The 21,046-nt window shown below is 50.8% G+C and overlaps 1 protein-coding gene and 1 long non-coding RNA gene across 4 annotated transcripts in view; one reads left to right on the top strand and one right to left on the bottom strand.

Annotated features, from left to right (window-relative positions):
• The window catches only part of LOC129532568 (uncharacterized), a 17,726-nt gene extending 10,321 nt beyond the window's left edge, over positions 1 to 7,405 (top strand). Inside the window, exon 3 of the long non-coding RNA XR_008678334.2 lies at positions 6,940 to 7,405. This is a non-coding gene — a long non-coding RNA (uncharacterized lncRNA). The remainder of the gene's footprint in view (positions 1 to 6,939) is intronic.
• MON1A (MON1 homolog A, secretory trafficking associated) overlaps positions 1 to 20,493 on the bottom strand; it is a 21,153-nt gene extending 660 nt beyond the window's left edge. Inside the window, exons 1-4 of one of the 3 annotated variants that reach the window (XM_004034170.4) lie at positions 20,172 to 20,493; positions 3,712 to 3,851; positions 2,018 to 2,503; positions 592 to 1,357 (exon numbers count right to left, since the gene is read on the bottom strand). In XM_004034170.4, coding sequence (XP_004034218.1) covers positions 592 to 1,357; positions 2,018 to 2,503; positions 3,712 to 3,851; positions 20,172 to 20,449 — 1,670 coding nt within the window. In that variant the 5' untranslated portion in view covers positions 20,450 to 20,493. Of the gene's footprint in view, positions 1 to 591; positions 1,358 to 2,017; positions 2,504 to 3,711; positions 3,852 to 19,931; positions 20,089 to 20,171 lie in introns of those variants that run through there. The other 2 variants (XM_019024567.3, XM_004034171.4) reach the window with 2 other exon arrangements.
• Positions 20,494 to 21,046: the final 553 nt, after the last annotated feature.

Raw genomic sequence — 21,046 nt, forward strand, 5'->3', positions numbered from 1 at the left:
GGACAGGGCATTGTCTCCCCACCATAGCAGGCACCCCAGGACAGGGCTGGGCCCACTGAGACTAGAGCTGTGTCCCCTCTCACCCCCTAAGCTCATAGTGTCTTTGGTGACCCCTCTTTGGAGAGGCCAGGTTGAGTTTAGATGTCCAAGACAGAGTGACAGATCTGGAGTAGAGGAAAGGTGAGCTAGGAATCCTGTGGGCCAAAAGGGACAAAGGGAGGCCATATCTTCCCAGCCCCTCTGCTTGGGTAGGGGGTGGAGGAGGGCTGTGCTTCCTGAGCTGGACCAAAATGACCCCTAAAGTAGAGTTGCTCCAGGGCAACGGACCCCGGAGACCTCTGTTCCAGTTTCCTTCTCTGGGTATATTGGGCATTTCCAGGCCTTCTGGTTAATAAAGTAGAGAGGGGTATGCTCATGGGGTGATGGAGAGTCTGGGTCTCTGGTGCCAGAGTAAAACAGGCCCAGCACACTGGTCTGCTTCCAAAGGTGGGGACAGCTTCAGGGCTACATCTCAGAGCTCAGGACCAAACAGCCTCCCGACTCCACATGTCCCTGTCCCGCTACAGCAGTGCCCTCAAGGCCCTCCCTCACCTGGTGAAGAGTCCCGAGCTCTTTGACTTATAGAGGAAGTGACGCAGGTCAGGGATGCCCACTTGGGCAACGCTGTAGTAGGGTGTGCGCAGTGCCTCTCGCAGGGCCAGGTGGGCTCCGCGCTTGCGAAGGCGCTCCTGGAAGCGGCGGCGGCAGTCAGAGACTGCAAAGAAGTCCTCACGGTCAGTGGAGACAAGCAGCAGGCAGAGGTCGGTGTCAGGCTCTAGGTAAGAGATGTGTGCGTGGAAGAAGCCGGCTGCGTTGAATTTGGGCAGGCACACGGGCGTCCAGGCCTCGCCCTCGCGAAAGGACGAGGAGGAACTAATGAGGTTGAAGAGCAGGTGCAGGTCGATGGGGTGCAGAAATTGGTCCTTTCGGCGCACGAGTGCCACGAGCTGGTTGCGGGCCAGCAGGATGGAGAAGACCAGGCTGCGCGCACGCGCCTGCTGCAGGCTGGCGCTCACAGTGTCGCGCACGGCCGCCGCCAGGGGCAGGCACCGTGCCGCCCCCATCAGGAAGCTGGGGTCTCGTGCCATGAGCTGCAGCAGGTTGTCGGTGATGCGCTCTGAGCCCGAGAGTAGGCGCCGCAGATCATAGTTCTGCTTCTGCTGGAAGATGTGGCTCAGCTGCGCACCGGTAAGAAGGCTTAGGATCTGGTAGTAGATGTAGAGCAGCTCCTGCGCCAGCTCTTGTGCCGACTGCCGCGTGCGAGCCACCGCCACTAGCACCAGCGGGCTCCGGCGCACGAATACTACCTTGTAGCCATCTGAGGGCGGGACAGGAAAGAAGGATGTCAGCCTCAGCCGCAGCTCCCTCCGAAAACCGCCTTCCAGCGCAGCTCTTCGCTTTCCCCATCCTTTCCTCGCTCAGAGCTCTGCGCACAGTAGGGGTTTAAGGATGTTCAGGATAAAAACCCATTGCTCCTTCTCCCTGAGGGCTCAGGGCCTATCCTTGCCACTTGCTTCAAAGACTAGCTCCCTCTGAAACACACATTCTTATGCTAAGTGCTAAGTCAACTGGCAACTGGCAAGGGCTGGCTGGGTGGAGCTCAGGACCTGGGAGATAGATAGATTAGATAGATAGATAGATGATAGATGATATATACATAGATAGATAGATAGATAGATAGATAGATAGATAGATAGATAGAGTTTGTTGTTGTTGTTGTTGCCTCCCCAGGGGGATTCTCACTCTCTCCAAAGGCAAAGCCCATGTCAGAGGCAACTTTGGTCCTCGCCGCAGCCCCATGAGGCCAGCAGTGTTGTTATCTTCTGTTTAGGTGAGGACCTTGAAGCTCAGAGAGGTAGAGGGACTTACCCTCAGTCACACAGCACATCCCAGCCCTCTGGTCTGCAGGGGTCCAAAACCTGCTATGAATGAACCTTGGCCAGGGGAGCCCGCCCCATTCCCTCTCCAGGTGGCTCACCTGCATGGATGGAGCGGATGGCGTTCTTGTCTGCCTCCAGGAAGGACACCAGGGCCACCATAACACCCATAGTGCTGGAAAGTGCCTCCTCAGACCCATAGCGGGAGTACACAGGCTTCCCTGCCTCACTCAGCACAAAGACATGCTTCTGGTGTAGGCGCCATGCCTCCGTGGCATCCTCCTCATCCCCCTCGGTTGTGCCCTCCCTGGGGGGCTCTGTGGCTGGTCGCCCAACTGCCCCTGGGGATTCCAGCCAATCCTCAGAGCTTCCTGGCAGCATCTCCTCCTGCAGGTCCCGGGCCACACCCGTCAGCTGGGTGCTTAGCTCGCTAAAGTCCTGGCTGATCTGGCGCATGTCTGTAGGCAGCGGCGGGGGACCCCTGGCACCCTCCTTGTGGCTGTCCCCAGAAGCTGCCCCATCCTCTGACTCAGTCAGGTCCTCGTAGGAACGGGCATGGACGAACATGGCACCCTCCTGCCCCGCACCTGCAGGCCAAAAGCACTGGTGCTTAGAGGGGTAGCTAGTGGCAGACACTCCTACCAGCAAGGTGCCTAACGTGGTCACTCCAGCATGACTGCCTGTCTTGTTAGGGTCAAGCCACTGTTCCCTTCTGCCACTGTCTGCCATGGATGATGCTTCTCTGCAACTTACAGCCCACCAGTCTCCTCTCATCGTACTGGAAAGAAGACCCAAACCACTCATGGCAGCAGTGGTGGCTGGTATCTGCCTACCTCTCATTCCCATCTCCCACCCCACTCCCTTGCCCATCTTGGTCACACTGGCCTACGTCCATCTGCTCTCAGATACTTTCAACACACCCCCACCTGCCTCAGGAGCTCCATACCTGCTGTCAGCTGTCTCCTACCTCCCCAAGTGGCCGGCTAATTGTCACACTTAAGCTCTCAGGGAAGATGTTAGTTACTGACCTCCAACCCCAGGCACTCTATATATCCCTTTTTGATTTGTCTTGTGGCACTTGCCAGTTATTGTCCTTCTCCCCAACTACAATGGTACCCAGTAAGGTGCCGGAACGCAGCACCTCACCCTGTGTCTGGAGCACTGCCCATACTCAATGAATCTCTCTCTCTGGGAGAAAGCTCCCCTACCCTACTCAGGCCATAGCTCCTGACTGACCCCACTATAATGGCGCCACAGCCTGTGACTGCCTCAGGGCAGAGACCAGGTCAGTCTTCCTTTATTGATTTTTTGACAAAATAGTTTAAAAGATATATTTTGAGTCTCTCTTGCGAATTCAGCCCTGTACCAGGCACTGGAGATATAACTGCCCTGCGCTCAAAGTGTTCACAATCTTGTGGAAGAGAGAGATGGGCAATATGTGCATAAAGAGATAAAATTATGAAATAATTAGTGTGCTATACAGAGCATGGTCAGAGCAGGCCCAACTCGTGAGGAGGGGAGAAGGAGCCGGGGAGGTGCGCTATAGACACAGGGAACAGAAGAGCCCACAATGGCAGCCAGAAAGCTCAGGGCGAGCAGCATAACATGAAGTGGAGAGGAAAGCCAGATGCAGAATGAGCCTGGCCTCCTGCCTTATCGCCAGAACCTGACAAATATCCAATGAGTGACTGAAAAATGCATGAATAAGTGGAAAGGAAAAAGTGGTTGGGAATCCTAATTCCCCCTGGAAACTGCTCTGGTTGGCAGCTGGCTGAGGCTGTACACTTGCCCATACCTGGCTCCATTCCCTGGGCCATTCCTGGTGTGGGGCTCTCAGCTCTCTCCATACTCTGTCCGTCAGAAGGAGTCAATGTGCCATCAAGGCATTCGCTGCTTCTCTTCCTCTGCATGTCAGTAGCCATCCTTTGAGCTCTCCTGTGGGGCAAACAAATGCAACATCGATGGCTTTTGGCAGGGTCACAGGCATAATCAACAGTGGTAGTAAGGACAGGAAAGTGTCCTTTATCAGGACTCCACTAACTCAAATCTCTAGAAAATGGATTCTGAGAATTCCTTTCAAAAAAATATATACTGTTCCTTTTCTGATTATAAAAGGAAGACATATTCATTGTAAAAAAAAAAAAAAGACTTGGAAAGCACAGAAAAGTAGAAAGAAATATCAAGATTTTCCTACCATTCAGGATCTTTCACTGTTCATACGTTAGTGTATTTCCTTCTAGTCTTTTTTTTTTTTTTTTTTTTGAGACAGCGTCTCGCTCTGCCACCCAGGCTGGAGTGCAGTGGCATAATTTCGGCTCACTGCAGCCTCCACCTCCGGGGTTCAAGCAATACTCGTGCCTCAGCCTCCCAAGTAGCTGGGACTACAGGCGGGCACCATCATGCCTGGCTAATTTTTGTATTTTTTGATATAGACGGGGTTTCACCATGTTGGCCAGGCTGGTCTCGAACTCCTGACCTCAAGTGATCTGCCCCTCTCGGCAGATTGTTGTTGTTGTTGTTGAGACAGGGTCTCTCTCACTCTGTTGCCAAGGCTGGAGTGCAATGGCACCAACACAGCTCACTGCAGCCTTGACTTGGGCTCAAGCAATCCTCCCATCTCAGCCTTCCCAGTAGCACATGCCACAGCCAGCTAATTTTCTTTTCTTCTTCTTCTTTTTTTTTTGTTTTGAGACGGAGTTTCACTGTTGTTGCCCTGGCTGGAGTGCAATGGCGTAATCTCGGCTCACCGCAACCTCCACCTCCCAGGTTCAAGAGATTCTCCTGCCTCAGCCTCCCGGGGTAGCTGGGATTATAGGCATGCACCTGGCTAATTTTGTATTTTTAGTAGAGACGGGGTTTCTCTGTGTTGGTCAGGCTGCTCTCGAACTCCTGACCTCAAGTGATCCGCCTGCCTCGGCCTCCCAAAATGCTGGGATTACAGGTGTGAGCCACCGTGCCCCACCTTTCTTTTCTGAAACAGGTCTGGCTCTCTTGCCCAGGCTGGAGAGCAGTGGCATGATCTTGGCTCACTGCAACCTCTGCCTCCTGGGCTTAAGCCATCCTCCCACCTCAGCCTCCTGAATAGCTGGGACTACAAGCACATGCCACTGCGCCTGCCTAATTTTTTTTTTTTTTTTTTTTTTTTTGAGATGGAGTCTTGCTCTCTCACCCAGTCTGGAGTGCAGTGGTGCGATCTCAGCTTACTGCAACCTCCACCTCCTGGGTTCAAGCAATTCTCCTGCCTCAGCCTTGCAAGTAGCTGGGATTACAGGCACCTGCCAGCACATCCAGCTAATTTTTATATTTTTAGTAGAGACAAGGTTTCACCATCTTGGCCAGGTTGGTCTTGAACTCCTGACCTTGTGATCTGCCTGTCTTGGCCTCCCAAAGTGCTGGGATTACTGGTGTGAGCCACTGCGCCTGGCCTAATTTTTGTATTTTTTATAGAGACAAGGTCTTTTCATGTTGCCCTGGCTGGTCTCAAACTACTAGGCTCAAGCAATCCTCCCACTTCAGCCTCCCAAAATGTTGGAATTACAGGCATGAGCCACCATGCCCAGCCTGGTCTTTTAGAAAATGTACATAAAATGTAAATAATTAAACAAACTGATAACAGCAGCTAACAGTTATTCAGTGTCAGCGTATCATGCTAAGAAGTTTCTGTGGATTAAGTTACCTAATCTTGATCACGCCTCTATGAGGCATGTGTTCCTGTCAGGCTAGCTTTATAGATGAAAGAACTGATACTAAGAGAGCTTAAGGAGCTTGCCCAATGTTACTACAGGAAAGAAGTGCTGGATTTGGATCTGGGAGTTGAAACAACTCTGTATCCTGTATCCAGTGGCTCACTCCTGTAATCTTAGCAAAGATTGGAGGCCAAAGAGGGAGGATCACTTGAGCTCAGTAGTTCACTAGCTGGGGCAACAAAGTCAGACCCTGTCTCTATAAAAAATTTTAAAAACTAGCCAGGCATGGTGGCATGTGCCTGTAATCCCAGCTACTAGAGAGACTAACGTGAGAGGATCACATAAACCCTGCAAGTCAAGGCTGCAGTAAGCTGTGACTACAACACTGCACTCCAGTTTAGGCAACAGAGTGAGACCCTGTCTCAAAAAACTAAAACTAAAAATAAATAAAAATAAAAATTAACTGAGTTGACCAATAGTTCTTTTTGGATATCTAGGTGTTTGCAGAGAAAGAAGTGAGACACAGGCAACAGGCTTGTCTTCAGGCTGCAGCCCTGCTTTTCTCTAAATATCGTTTTGTACCTTTTGAATTTGGCACAAGGAGTTGTCTTAACAATTAAAAACAACTATAGACATGTCAACTCTCAGTGCCCATGTAATGGCCAGGATAGATTCAGCCGGATCTCCTTGTCCTTCCACAGCCCCAGGCCCAGGTGGAGGTGGCCACAAGTGAATGTCAGTGGTAACAGAGCTAGCTGGGTGGCTCACCGAGGCTGGTAGCAAGGCTTATTTGGCCTCTAGGGTCCTTCAATGGCAGGCTGAAGGATCCTCACTTGTCAGGCAACATACAGTTCACCCAAGAGGGGATCCATTCCAGGTACCAATCCTTTAAGAAAGAGGGATCTAGCTGGATGGACTAGAAGGGCAGAGACTCATGGGGCAAACACTGCAGGCAGGCCAGGGGCCCAGGAGGCACTGGTGTTAGTGTGAGCAAAGTAGACCTGAGCCTGCATCCCAGAACACAGAGTCTGGTGGGAATAACTGAGCTCTTGTCCCCTCCTAGCTGTGTAACCTTGGGCAAATGACTCTTCCCTGGAAGCATGGCATAAAGTAGGTGTTCAAAAAAGTTCATGAAAAGGGTGGTCCCAAACAGATAGCATCACCATCAGTAGCATTTGTGTGGTGTCAGCCAGTCTGTGTCCAAGAACATTCTCTCTGGACCTGGCATAGCTCCAGTCAGGCAGCTCCTATGTGTGTGCCCAAAGAACTAATTTTCAACCTCTTCTTTTTGTCACCTTTAAGCTATGTAATTCTTTCTTTAATTGAATCTTTTGCAGAAGCTCCACGTGCAAACAGACAGGGAAGCAGAGCCTGTATCCTGATAGCTGGCCTGGTGGCCACTCCTGCACTGAGCCTGAAGGACCACAGAGCACATGGAGGGTTGGGCACCACTGCCAACAGCATCACCCCACACAGAATAAAACCAAAGAAAGAAGGTTGGGGAGATAATCTGGGGATTTTCTAGGCCCCTAATCCCATCCATCAGGACAATCAAGAGTAATGGTTCCCAGCAAGGGTCAGAGCCCAGAAGGAAAAGGCGCAGGCTGCCTTGTCAGACAGTGGGCCAGAGGAACTAAGAGGCTGCGTGCCCTCAACAGGAACCTGTGGTAGCATCCACAGAGGTCCCCTCTGAGACTGAGACTAAGAGGAGCAATCCAAAACAACCACCGCAACACCACAAGGCCCAGGATGCTGAATGCCAAGGAAACTAGGGCATGTCTAAGTCTTGCGCAAGAACACACAGGCCACGTAAATCTCATAGACCAGTAATTCCAAAGCTATCCTAAAAGCCAGAGTGGGCTCTGAGAGATGAGTCTGCCCAAGTGCAGGCCAAGAGTAAGCTGCTCCTGACAGTACCAGGGTTGTGGCCAGGGCTTCCAGGCCTATCTGGGCTCAAGCGATCCTCCTACCTCAGCCTCCTGAGTCGCTGGGAACACAGGCGTGAGCCACCAGGCATGGATAATTTTTGTATTTTTTGGTAGAATTAGGGTTTTGCCATGTTGCTCAGGCTGGTCTCCAACACCTGGGCTCAAGCAATCTGCCTGCCTTGGCCTCCCACAGTCCTAGGATTACAGCTGTGAGCCAGCACCTGGCCTGGAATGCCCTACATTTCTTTTCTTTTCTTTTCTTCTTTGAGACGGAGTCTGGCTCTGTCGCCCAGGCTGGAGTGCAGTGGCGCTATCTTGGCTCACTGCAAGCTCTGCCTCCCCAGTTTATGCCATTCTCCTGCCTCAGCCTCCCGAGTAGCTGGGACTATAGGCGCCCGCCACCACGCCCAGCTAATTTCTTTTTGTATTTTTAGTAGAGACGGGGTTTCACTGTGTTAGCCAGGATGGTCTCGATCTCCTGACCTGGTGATCCACCCGCCTCAGCCTCCCAAAGTGCTGGGATTACAGGCGTAAGCCACCACGCCTGGCCAGAATGCCCTACATTTCTATGTCTCCTCACTTTCCTACTCCTCTAGTCAACTTCACACCTTTTCTCTCTTCAAACGTCCATCATCTCCTTCCCTGATGGTCATACTCAGCACTATCAGCAAATGACCTTGCCTTCCATTTCACCGAGAAGACAGAAGTCGTTAGAAGAGAACTTCCGGGGCGAGTGTGGTGGCTCACGCCTGTAATCCCAGCACTTTGGGAAGCCGAGGCGGGCAGATCACCTGAGGTCGGGGGTTTGAGAACAGCCTGACCAACATGAAGAAACCCCATCTCTACTAAAAATACAAAAAATTAGCCAGGCATGGTAGAGCATGCTTATAATCCCAGCTACTCAGGAGGCTGAGGCAGGTGAATCACTTGAACCCGGGAGGCGGAAGTTGCGGTGAGCCGAGATTACACTCCAGACCAGGCAACAAAACCAAAATTGCATCTCAAAAAAAACAAGAAGGCCAGGCGCGGTGGCACACACCTGTAATCCCAGCACTTTGGGAAGCCAAAGTGGGTGGATCACCTGAGGTCAGGAGTTCGCAACCAGCCTGACTAACATGGTGAAACCCCATCTCTACTAAATAAAAAAGAAATTAGCCAGGTGTGGTGGCACGTGCTTGTAATCCAAGCTACTTGGGAGGCTGAGACAGGAGAATTGCTTGTACCTGGGAGGCAGAGGTTGCAGCGAGCCGAGATCACGCCACTGCACTCCAGCCTGGGCAACAAGAGCGAAACTCTGTCTCAAAAAAAAAAGAAAAAAAAAAAAAAGAACTTCCGGAGATTACCACCACCAGCTTACCTCATCTGCCAGAATAGGCCTTCCCTCTTTTTTTTTTTTTTTTTTTTTTGAGACAGAGTCTCACTCTGTGGCCCAGACTGGAGTGCAGGAGCACGATCTTGGCTCACCAAAACCTCCACCTCCCAGATTCAAGCGATTCTCCTGCCTCAGCCTCCCAGGTAGCTGGGATTACAAGCACCCACCACTTCGCCCGGATAATGTTTGTATTTTTAGTAGAGACGGGGTTTCACCATGTTGGCCAGGCTGGTCTCAAACTCCTGACCTCAAATGATCCACCCGCCTCAGCCCCCCAAAGTGCTGGGATTACAGGCATGAGCCACTGTGCCTGGCCCCCTCTTCTTACTAAAGATGAGCTGTTCATGCTCCATAGAGGCTAACTCCTCCATGTGTACACCAGATCCCAGCCCCTCTCACCTACTCAGGTACATGGCTTCAGCAGCTGTCCCTCCTCATCAGTTTCCCCTTCTCCCTTATCCATTACCAATATGGTGATATTTCTTGTCTTCAAAATCCCCTCCCAGCAGGGCTTGGTGGCTCATGCCTGTCATCCTAGCACTTTGGGAGGCCTAGGTGGGCAAACCACTTGAGCCTAGGAGTTTGAGACCAGCTTAGGCAACATGGTAAAACCCCATCTCTACAAAAAGTACAAAAGATTAACCAGGTGTGGTGGCATGCACCTACAGTCCCAGCTACTTGAGAGGCTGAAGTGGGAGAATCACCTGATCCCAGGAGGTCCAGGCTGCAGTGAGTGGTGATCACACCACTGCACTCCAGCCTGGGTAAAGGGAGTGAGATCCTGTCTCAAAAACAAAAACCAAACAAAAAACACCCTCTTTTGGGGGTGTTCGCTTTGTAATAATTCATTGGGCTATACTTATGATTTGTGAACTTTTCTATATGTTTGTTTTACTTCGAAGTTAAAACAAAACAAACTTCCCCTTAACTCTACATTCCCCACTAGCTATCAACCCATTTTTCTGTTGCCCTTTATAAAAAAACAAACAAACCCCCTCAAAATGGCAAATAATATTTGGAGTTTGCATTAGTCAGGTAGGCTAGACTATTCTGTGTAAAAAATGGATGCCAAATGCTAGAGGTTTTATACCCAAAGATCTTTTTTTATTTTTTGAGACGGAGTCTCACTCTGTCACCCAGGCTGGAGTGCAGCAGCGCCATCTCCGCTCACTGCAACCTCTGACTCCTGGGTTCAAGCGATCCTCCTCCCTCAGCCTCCTGAGCAGCTGGGATTACAGACGCCCACCACCACACCTGGCTAATTTTTGTATTTTTAGTAGAGACGGGGTTTCACCATGTTGGCCAGGCTGGTCTCAGGTGATCCTGACCTCAGGTGATCCGCCCACCTTCGTGGATCCAAAGTGCTGGGAGTACAGGCATGAGCCACCGCACCCAGCCCCAAAGACCTATTTTTTGCTCACACAAAATCTACTGTGGGACTGGTAGCAATTCAGAGTAGCTCCCTTCCAAGCAGTGATTCAGGAATCCAAGCCACTAGCACCCTATAGAAGCCATTTGGAACACATGCCTTCCACATCACCTGGCAGGGGAAGACAGAGATGGAGGATCATGTACCAGCTCTTAAATACTTCGTAGCTCACATTGGCCAGAACCAGTGATGTGGCCAGAGGGACTGGGAAATATATGGAGCTCACGGATATCTGGAAAGCAGGAATTGTCTCTGCCATAGCCTCTCCATTTCTCCCATTCTCTCTAAACCAGTTCTGAACAGAATCTCACCTCCATTACTCCATCAACACTGCTCCCATCAAGGTCACCAACGACCTCCAGGATCATCTTACTTCACCCATAAACAATAGATAATTTGGTTATTTCCTCTCTCTTGAAACATTTTCTCCTCTTTTATGGCATACCACTCCTTTCTTGGCTCTCTTCTGACCTCATGGACTACTCCTTCTGAGTCCTTTTTGCAGTTCTTACTGTAAAGGGGCACAGAATTCAGTCTTTGGACCTCTTCTCTGTCTTCACTCAATCCCTTGGTGATCTCATTTGGTCTCATAGTTTTAAATTCCCTCTACATATTAATAATTTTTTTAAATCTCCAGCCCCAATATCTTTTCTGACTTAAAGAGGCACACACATTTAACTGTCTACTTCATGTTATCTCAAGGTTATATGCCTCAAACTGAACTCCTTAAAAAGGCCATCTCCTGGCCAGGCGTGGTGGCTCTCACCTGTAATCCCAGCACTTTGCTCACCTGTAATCCCAGCACTTTGGGAGGCCGAGGAGGGTGGATCACGAGGTCAGAAGTTTGAGACCAGCCTGGCTAACCTGGTGAAACCCCACCTTTACTAAAAATATGAAAATTAGCTGGGTGTGGTGGCGCACGCCTGTAATCCCAGCTACTCAGGAGGCTGAGGCAGGAGAATTGTTTGAATGTGGGAGGCGGAGGTTGCAGTGAGCCGAGATCGTGCCACTGCACTCTAGCCTGGGTAGCAGAGCCAGATTCTGTCTCAAAAAAAAAAAAAAAGGTCATCTCCTTAAAAAGTTGCTCCTAGCTGGGTATGGTGGCTCACACCTGTAATCCTAGCACTTTGGGAGGCCAAAGCAAGCAGATTACTTGAGCCCAGGAGTTCAAGACCAGCCTGGGCAATATGGCAAACCCTGCCTCTACAAAAATACAAAAATTAGCCAGGCGTGGTGGCACATGTCTGTGGTCCCAGTTACTCAGGAGGCTAAGGTGGGAGGACCACAGGAACCCGGGAGGTAGAGCTTGCAATGAGCCAAGATCGTGCCACTGCACTCCAGCCTCGGCGATAAGAGTGAGACCCTGTCTCCTTTTTTTTTTCTTTTTTTGAGACGGAGTCTCGCTCTGTCGCCTGGACTGGAGTGCAGTGGCGCGATCTCAGCTCACTGCAAGCTCCACCTCCTGGGTTCACGCCATTCTCTTGTCTCAGCCTCACGAGTAGCTGGGACTACAGACGCCCGCCACCACGCCCGGCTAATTTTTTGTATTTTTTAGTAGAGACGAGGTTTCACCGTGTTAGCCAAGATGGTCTCAACCTCCTGACCTCGTGATCCGCCTGCCTCAGCCTCCCAAAGTGCTGGGATTACAGGCCTGAGCCACCACGCCTGGCCGGTAGAGACCCTGTCTTTAAAAAGAAAAAAAGGCCGGGTGCAGTGGCTCACGCCTGTAATCCCAGCACTTTGGGAGGCTGAAGTGGGCGGATCACCAGGTCAGGATATCGAGACCACTCTGGCTAACACGGGAAACCCATCTCTACTAAAAATACAAAAAATTAGCTGGGCGTGGTAGCACTTTTTTTTTTTTTTAAGAGATGGGGTCTTGCTCTGTCACCAAGTCTGGAGTGCAGTGGCTATTCACAGGTGTAATCACCACCCCACTATGCACTACAGCCTCAAATTCCTGGGCTCAAGTGAACTTCCTGCCTCAGCCTCCCGAGTAGCAGGGACTACAGGCACTTACCACTTCTCCCAGAGTTTTCACCATCTCAGTAAAAGACAATTTCATGGCTGGGCATAGTGGCTCATGCCTGTAATCCCAGCAATTTGGGAGGCTGAGGTGGGTGGATCACCTGAAGTCAGGAGTTCAAGACCAGCCTGGCCAACATGGTGAAACCCCATCTCTACTAAAAATACAAAATTAGCCAAATGTGGTGGTGCATGCCTGTAATCCCAGCTACTTGGGAGGCTGAGGCAGGAGAATCACTTGAACCCATGAGGCAGAGGTTGCAGTGAGCCGCGATCACGCCATTGCACTCCAGCCTGGGCAATAAGAGCAAAGCTCTGTCTCAAAAAAAAAAAAAGAAAGAAAGAAAGACGGCCGGGAGCAGTGGCACACGCCTATAATCCCAGCACTTTGGGAGGCCGAGGTGGGCAGATCACAAGGTCAAGAGATCGAAACCATCCTGGCTAACACAGTGAAACCCCGTCTCTATTAAAAATAAAAAAATTAGCCAGGTATGGTGGCATATGCCTGTAATCCCAGCTACCCCGGGAGGCTGAGGCAGGAGAATCGCTTGAACCCGGGAGGCAGAGTTGAGATCGCACCACCGCACTCCAGCTTGAACCCAGGAGGCGGAGGTTGAGATCGTGCCACCACTCTCCACCCTGGGTGACAGAGTGAGACTCTGTCAAGGGAGGAAGGAAGGAAGGAGGGAAGGAGGGAGGGAGGGAAGGAAGGAGGGAGGGAGGGAGGGAAAGAAGGAGGGAAGGAAGGAAGGAAGGAGGGAAGGAAGGAAAGAAGGAAGGAAACAAGGAAGGGGAAGGAGGGAAAGGAAGGAAAGGAAGAAAGGAAGGAAAAGAAGAAAGGAAAGAAGCAAGGAAGGAAGGAAAGAAAGGAAAGAACGAAAGAAAAAAAGACAATTTCTTTTTTTTTTTTTGAGACAGTCTTGCTCTGTTGCCCAGGCTGGAGTGCAATGGCGCGATCTCAGCTCACCGCAACAGTGCGATCTCAGCTCCACCTCCTGGGTTCAGGCAATTCTCGTGCCTCAGCCTCCTAAGTAGCTGGGACTACAGGCGTGTGCCACCACACAGGCTAATTTTTGTATTTTTAGTAGAGACAGGGTTTCACCATGTTAGCCAGGCTGGTCTCAAACCCCTGACCTGGTGATCCGCCCGCCTTGGCCTCCAAAAGTGCTGGGATTACATGTGTGAGCCACCACACCTGGCCAAGAAAGACAATCTCATCCTTTCAGTTGTTTGGTGAAAAACCTTGGAGTCAGCCAGGCACGGTTTCTCACACTTTGTAATCCCAGCACTTTGGGAGGCCGAGGCAGGCAGATCATGAGGTCAGGCGATCGAGACCATGCTGGCTAACACGGTGAAACCCCATCTCTATGAAAAATACAAAAAATTAGCCGGGTGTGGTGGTGCATGCCTGTAATCCCAGCTACCCCGGGAGGCTGAGGCAGGAGAATCCCTTGAACCCGGGAGGTGGAGGTTGAGATCGCGCCACCGCACTCCACCCTGGGTGACACAGCGAGACTCTGGGAGGGAAGGAAGGAAGGGAGGGAGGGAGGGAGGGAAGGAAGGGAGGGAGGGAAGGAAGGAAGGGGAAGGAGGGGAAGGAGGGGAAGGAAGGAAAGGAAGAAAGGAAGGAAGGAAAGAAAGAAAGAAAGAAAGGAAAGAACAAAAGAAAGACAAGCTCTTTTTTTTTTTTTTGAGACAGTCTTGCTCTGTTGCCCAGGCTGGAGTGCAACAGCGCAATCTCAGCTCCACCTCCCAGGTTTAAGCGATTCTCATGCCTCAGCCTCCCGAGTAGCTGGGACTACAGGCGTGTGCCACCACACCAGCTAATTTTTGTATTTTTAGTAGAGACAGGGTTTCACCATGTTGGCCAGGCTAGTCTCAAACCCCTGACCTTGTGATCTGCCCACCTTGGCCTCCCAAAGTGCTGGGATTACAGGTGTGAGCCACCTCACCTGGCCAAGAAAGACAATCTCATTCTTTCAGTTGTTTGGTGAAAAACCTTGGAGTCGGCCGGGCACGGTTTCTCACACCTGTAATCCCAGCACTTTGGGAGGCCGACGCAGGCAGATCATGAGGTCAGGAGATCGAGACCTTGCTGGCTAACACGGTGAAACCCTGTCTCTACTAAAAATACAAAAAATTAGCCGGGCATGGTGGCACGTGCCTGTAGTCCCAGCTACTCAGGAAGCTGAGACAGGAGAATTGCTTGAACTGGAGAGGCAGAGGTTGCAGTGAGCCGAAATCGTGTCGTTGTACTCCAGGCTGGGTGGCAGAGCGAGACTCTGTCTCATAGGAAAAAAAAAAACAAACAAAAAACCTTGGAGTCATCCCTTACGCCTCTCTTTTTTTTCCCACACCTCATATACCAAACCATCAGCAAATCCTGTTAGCTCTATTTCAGAATACAGGCACATCCAGCAAAATGTCTCTAGTTAACATTTTCACCATAGAATGCCTTTTTGTTTTTAATATCCAGCTTGGTTGTCAGCCTTCAAGATGGTCTCTAGTGATCCTCAACTCCTGCTATGCGACTTTGCATATTCCCTTTCCACACTGAGCAGGGCTGACCTATGCAACCAATAGGACACTGTGTAAATAACAATGTGTGGCTGGGGACAGTGGCTTATGCCTGTAATCCCAGCACTTTGGGAGGCCAAGATGGGCTGATCACTTGAGGTCAGGAGTTTGAGACCAGCCTGGACAACATGGTGAAACCCCATCTCTACTAAAAATACAAAAATTACCTAGGTGTCATGACGGGCGCCTGTAATCCCAACTGCTTGGGAGGCTAAGGTATGAGAATCACTTGAACCTGGAGGGAGGCAGAGGTTGCAGTGAGCTGAGATCGCACTGCTGCACTCCAGCTTGGGTGCCAGAGCAGACCCTGTCTCAAAAAAAAAATGAAAAAACAATGTGTGACTTCTGAGGCTAGGTCATAAAAGACATTGTGGCTTCTGCCTTGTTCTCTTGGATCACTCCCTCTAGGGAAAGCCATCAGCCATGTTGTAAGGACATGTAAGCAGCTCTATGGAGAGAACTTCATGGCAAGGGACTGAGACCTCCTGTGAACAGCCAGTACCAACTTGCTAGTCATGAGTGAGTCATCTCAGAAGCAGATCATCTAGGCCCAGTCAAACCTTCAGATGACTTCAACGTAATAAGAGACCCTGAGCTTGAGCCATCCAGCTAAGCCACTCCCAAATTCTTGACCCACAAGAACTGTATGCAATAATAAATATTGTCGTTTTAAGCTGCTAAGTTTTGGCATAATTTGTTACACAGCAATAGTTAACTAATATACCAAACTTATATTGATTCAGCTTATGTTTATTTATTTATCTATTGAGACAGGGTCTCACTCTGCCACCCAGGCTGAAGTGCAATAGTGTGATCATGGTTCACTGTAGCCTCAACCTCCCAGGCCCAAGTGATCCTCCCACGTAGCTGGGACCACAGGCATGTGCCACCATGCCTGGCTAATTTTTTAATTTTTTGTAGAGACAGGGTCTCCTTATGTTGCCCAAGCTGCTCTCAAACTCCTTGACTCAAGTGATCTGCCTGCCTCAGCCTCTCAAAGTACTGGGATTACAGGTGTGAGCCACCACACCTGGCCCAGTGTATGTTTATACAGAAAATATGTATATTTACATCATTAAAATCTTATCTATATTTTTAACAAAGTAATGTGCATTTAAAGCTTCAAATTACATTCCAAATAGAACTGATAGAAAATTACTGAGTGCCAGCCTGGCTGACATAGTGAGACCCTGTCTCTACAAAAAAAAAAAATCAGCTGGGTGGGGCAGCTCATGCCTGTAGTCCCACCTACTTAAGAGGCTGAGGTGGGAGGATCGCTTGAGTACAGGAGGTCAAGGCTGCAGTGAGCCGTGATTGTGCCACTGTACTCCAGCCTGGGCAACACAGCAAGACCCTGTCTCAATCAATCAATCAATGGAAAATATATTAAGTTGAAGATTTCACACAGAATGTCCAATTTTCGTGAAACAGATTACTGATGTTAAGTGGGAAATGCCTATATCCAGAATCTGACCACTTGTCACCTCCACAACTACCACTGTGGTCAAAGCCACCAGTGTCTCTCTAGGAGATTGTTGCAGTAGTCTCCTATCTAGTCTCCCCTCTTTTGCCCTTGTCCCTGCATAATCTGTGCTTCTTACAGCAAAGTGATTCTCTTGATACAGAATTCAGGTCATGCAGTTCCTCTGCTCACAACTCTGTAATGGTCCCACCTTACTCAGTGAGAAAGCCAATTTCCTCACAGTGGTGCACAAGGCCCCACTCAACATAACTCCTTCCCCATTACTTCTTTGACCTCATCTCTTATCCTTTTTCCCCACTAACTGTGATTCAGCCCAGCCATAGTGGCCTCCTGGCTTTCCTTAAGCCTCCTGGGCACTCTTTAACTTTAGAACTTTGCCCTTGCTGAACTTTCCCCCTGCACCCCACTTCACCTACTCCATTGCCTGGGCTAGTTATCTATGTGACTCAGTCCCTCACTCCCTTCAGGTTGCTGCTCAAGCATTACCTTATCAATATCCCTGCTCCTTACCCCTCTTGCCCTGCTTTATTTCTCTGGATTGAAGGTTACCCTGTGACCTGCCACAAATTTCAGTATGGCTTTAAGCCACATGCAGGAGGAGTTCTATTTTTTTTTGAGACAGAATCTCACTCTGTCACCCAGGCTGGAGTGCAGTGATGCAATCACAGCTAACTGTAGCCCTGGCCTCTCAGGCTCAAATGTCCTTCCACCTCAGCTTCCTGAGTACCTGAGACTACAGGCATGTGCCACCACGCCTGGCTAATTTTTTAATTTTTATTTTTGTAGAGATGGGGTCTCAGTATGTTGTCCAGGCTGTTCTCAAACTCCTGAACTGAAGATCCTCCCTCCTAGTGCTCCCAAAGTGCTGGGATTACAGGTGTGAGCCACCACATCCAGCCAACAGACATCTTTGGGAGGGAGATTTTTTTTTTTTTTTTTGAGATGGAGTCTCATTCTGTCGCCCAGGCTGGAGTGCAGTGGCGTGATCTTGGCTCACTGCAACCTCTGCCTCCTGGGTTCAAGCAATTCTTGTGCCTCAACCTCCCGAGTAGCTGGGATTACAGGTGTGTACCACCATGCCCATCCAATTTTTGTATTTTTAGTAGAGATGGGGTTTCACCATGTTGGCCAGGCTGGTCCCAAACTCCTGACCTCAGGTGATCCACCGGCCTCGGCCTCCCAAAGTGCTGGGATTACAGGCATGAGCCACCGCGCCCAGCTGAACTTGTGTTTTTATCCCTCAGGCAATTAAAAAAGAAAAATGGAAGGGAAAACTGAAAGATCTCTGAAGAATGCCCAGCTCTGTCACACCTATGATGTGGCCTCTGGAAACCCCTGCCTGTGGGGAAGACTTATCACTGGTACTACTCAGGTGTTCAGGAACAATGGCTCCGAAGTTAGAGGGACCTGGATTAACCTGGCCTGGTCTCAGTTTTCTCATTTATAAAATGGGATAGTAGTATTGATTCCTTGAGTTGTGGGAATATTAAATGAAATAATCCATGTAATTTGATTACATACTCAGTTGCTCCCATTAGCACATCCTGATTATTCTTACTTAGCATTCAGTCCATGTGTGACTGCACTTATAATACCACATGAATCCAGTGGTCTGTGCCATGTAAACCAGGCCTCTGAGATTTTGCTCAGCCTACAGTGGCATATGGGCAAATACGCTTCTGACCTTGCAAAGCCAGGTGGGCCCTAGCCTGAAGCGACTCACCTTCAGGCTAGGGCTATCATATAGACAGTTGGGAGTCAGGTCAAAGAGCTGTCTTATAGACAGCTGGGAGTTCCTCCAGGCTAACTGGTTGTTCACTGGCTCTGGAGTTGCAGGAATAGACAACGGGCTCTCTGCTGCTCTTGGAAGTATCTCCTAAATTAAACTCCTTAATTAGCGAAGTGTGGTGGCAGGCGCCTATAATCCCAGCTACTCAGGAGGCTGAGGCAGGAGAATCACTTGAACCCAGGGGGCAGAGGTTGCAGTGAGCTGATATTGCGCCATTGCACTCCAGCCTGGGCAAAAGATTGAAACTCCGTCTCAAAAAAAAAAAAAAAAAAACACAAAAAACAAAAAACTCCTTGGTCTGCCACATGCCACTGCTCTGTGACGTTGCACTTTTGGTTCAAAGACCCAAACAAGGTCTACAATAGCTTACTTATTCTGTCCTCAGGGCCCACTCTCCACTGATCCCTTGTGGGCTTTAGCTGACTAAGCCCAGTGTGGCTGAGTGGTACCCAGCATGGTACCTGCATGGGGAAGGGTTGGCGGGGGCCGGATCAGGTGGCCAGAGCTAGTGGATGCTTCCTTCACAATAGTTCTCCTGCCACCTGAGATCATACAGTATCTCAGCATCTCCTAGGTCAGTCTGGGGTCCAGCCAGAGGCCTGATGAAGCAAACAGCTCTCTGAATACTTACTCTGGAAACTCAGACAGGGAGGCTGAGTGAATCACAGCAAAATCCACCCCAACCCCCATTGGAGCCACAACTGTGCAACTGAAGCTCCTGGGAGGCTAGAATTGAAGAAGTTAGGCAAAGGAGGTCTCTTAGAACCAGCCCCAGATGCCCCTTCTCAGGGAACCCTTCTCAGACAACCCCTCTAGAAGCCCCAGGCCTTGCTTTTCCTAGAAGTGCCCTGCTATGCCTGTGAGCAATGTCACCAAACAAGTTGGCTCAATCAGCCCTTGTAGTGTGCCTCTCTCACTCAGGCAGCCTTGGAGCAGAGAAGGCCTTCAGAAGCCCCTCCCTACTGACTCCCTACCACTCCTGCTCCCTCTTCTTGCTTGGATAGCACTTCATTTCACCTTAACCCTTTGGAGCGGCCTGTCTGGGAAGGAGGTGCCAGGATACAGGATGTGTGGCAGACAAGGCCCAGGTGAGGCTGTGCTATGGCTGCTTCAGCAGGATGCCTACTCCATGCTGAGATCACAGTCTGGTCCTTGTCACTTCTGGAGGTTACTTCCCTCCCTGACAAAGGGTGCTCACTCTCCCTCTGCAAACTTGTGCCCAGAAAGGGTGGCTCACCCAGTACAAGGGACAACCCAGTTGCACCAGGCAAACTGGTGCAAAGTCCGGCCAGGCGCAGTGGCTCATGCCTGTAATCCCAGCACTTTGGGAAGCTGAGGCAGGCAGTTCACCTGAGGTCAGGAGTTCAAGACCAGCCTGGCCAACATGGTGAAACCCCGTCTCTACTAAAAAAATACAAAAATACAAAAAATTAGCTGGGCGTGGTGGCGCATGCCTGTAATCCCAGCTACTCGGGAGGCTGAGGCAGGAGAATCGCTTGAACCTGGGAGGCGGAGGTTGCAGAGAGCTGAGATCACACCACTGCACTCCCGACTGGGCAACAAGAGTGAAACTCCGTCTAAAAACAACAAAGCAAAGACCCAAGGCCCTTCCAGGTGCTGCCCCGCTCATCCCAGTTACCTCTGTTGCTTTTTGAGAAGACTCTACCGGCCGAATATGTGTACGTTTGTTGGCGGGGCGGGGGTGGGGGAGTGGGGAGAGTCCTACCTGGCCACTGCCCCCTACCGGACCTCGCCCTCCCAGCCAAAGGATGGGTTCCAGATCTCGCCTTTTGTATTCCCCAGCTGGGGGCTAGCCGGCTGAGGGACCGCAGGGAGACACAGTCTTCCCATTGCAAACGATAGCGTTGATGGCTGGAGGCCCCCGTCTTCAAGCCCCTCCCTCCAAAGATGACAGCTCTCCAGTCTCTAGGTGCCTCCAGGCCACGTGGGCTGGCAGTCAACTCACCTGTTTCTCAGAGGGGCCCAGGACGCACAGAAGGTGCCGGTCACTGCCGTCTGCCGGACCCCTGGAGGGGTAAGGGTGTCCGGCCGGGGCCGGCCTGAGGGCACAGCTTCGCGGGGCCCCGGCCCCCTGCGTACACAGACATGGCCACAGCGCAGGCACCGCGCCCTCCCACCGCCCTCACCCGGCCGCCGGTGCAGGCAGATAGCTTTCGCCGGCCTCTCGCGGCCAAGGCCCAGCTCCAGCCGCTCAGCCCGACTCGGCCCGCCCCCGGGGTGCATTGTGGGAAATGTAGTCCTTAGCGTTCGGCCTTCTGCGGCGCCGCGGGACTGGTTCTGGGCTCCTAGTCCCAGCAGAGCCGTGGGCAGGTCCTGACCCGGGTCCGCGATTGCCTCATCCGGCGCCGCCTTCTAGGGGCCTGGGCGCCTCCTCCGAGTCTAGAGTCCCACACAGAACAGACCTGGACTCTGGGCCTCTCCGTCCGAGCCAGCTAGCAGTTCATTTCAAGTGAGAGAAAGGGACGTTAGGATTGTTTCTCCCACTGATTGTGGAAGGACAGTGCAAGTTTGGGGGACTGGATAAATGTCATTAGTGGGCCCAGCCACACAGGCTGTAAAGGATGTGGGCATGCGCAAAAGTCGCACTAATTGTTTCTAAAAACATATTTGTAGCCACGTTTTAATGTGTCAGTATAATGCTCTAGAACGGTAGTTCTCAACTCTGACGGCACATAGAATAAGCCGGGAAGCTTTAAAAAAAAAAAAAAAAGAACTAGGACGGGCGAGGTGGCTCACGCCTGTAATCCCAACACTTGGGAGACCGAGGTGGGCGGATCACTTGAGGTCAGGAGTTCCAGACCAGCCTGGCCAACATGGTGA

The sequence above is a fragment of the Gorilla gorilla genome, chromosome 2, assembly GCF_029281585.2.
Source record: "Gorilla gorilla gorilla isolate KB3781 chromosome 2, NHGRI_mGorGor1-v2.1_pri, whole genome shotgun sequence".
Taxonomy (NCBI): domain Eukaryota; kingdom Metazoa; phylum Chordata; class Mammalia; order Primates; family Hominidae; genus Gorilla; species Gorilla gorilla.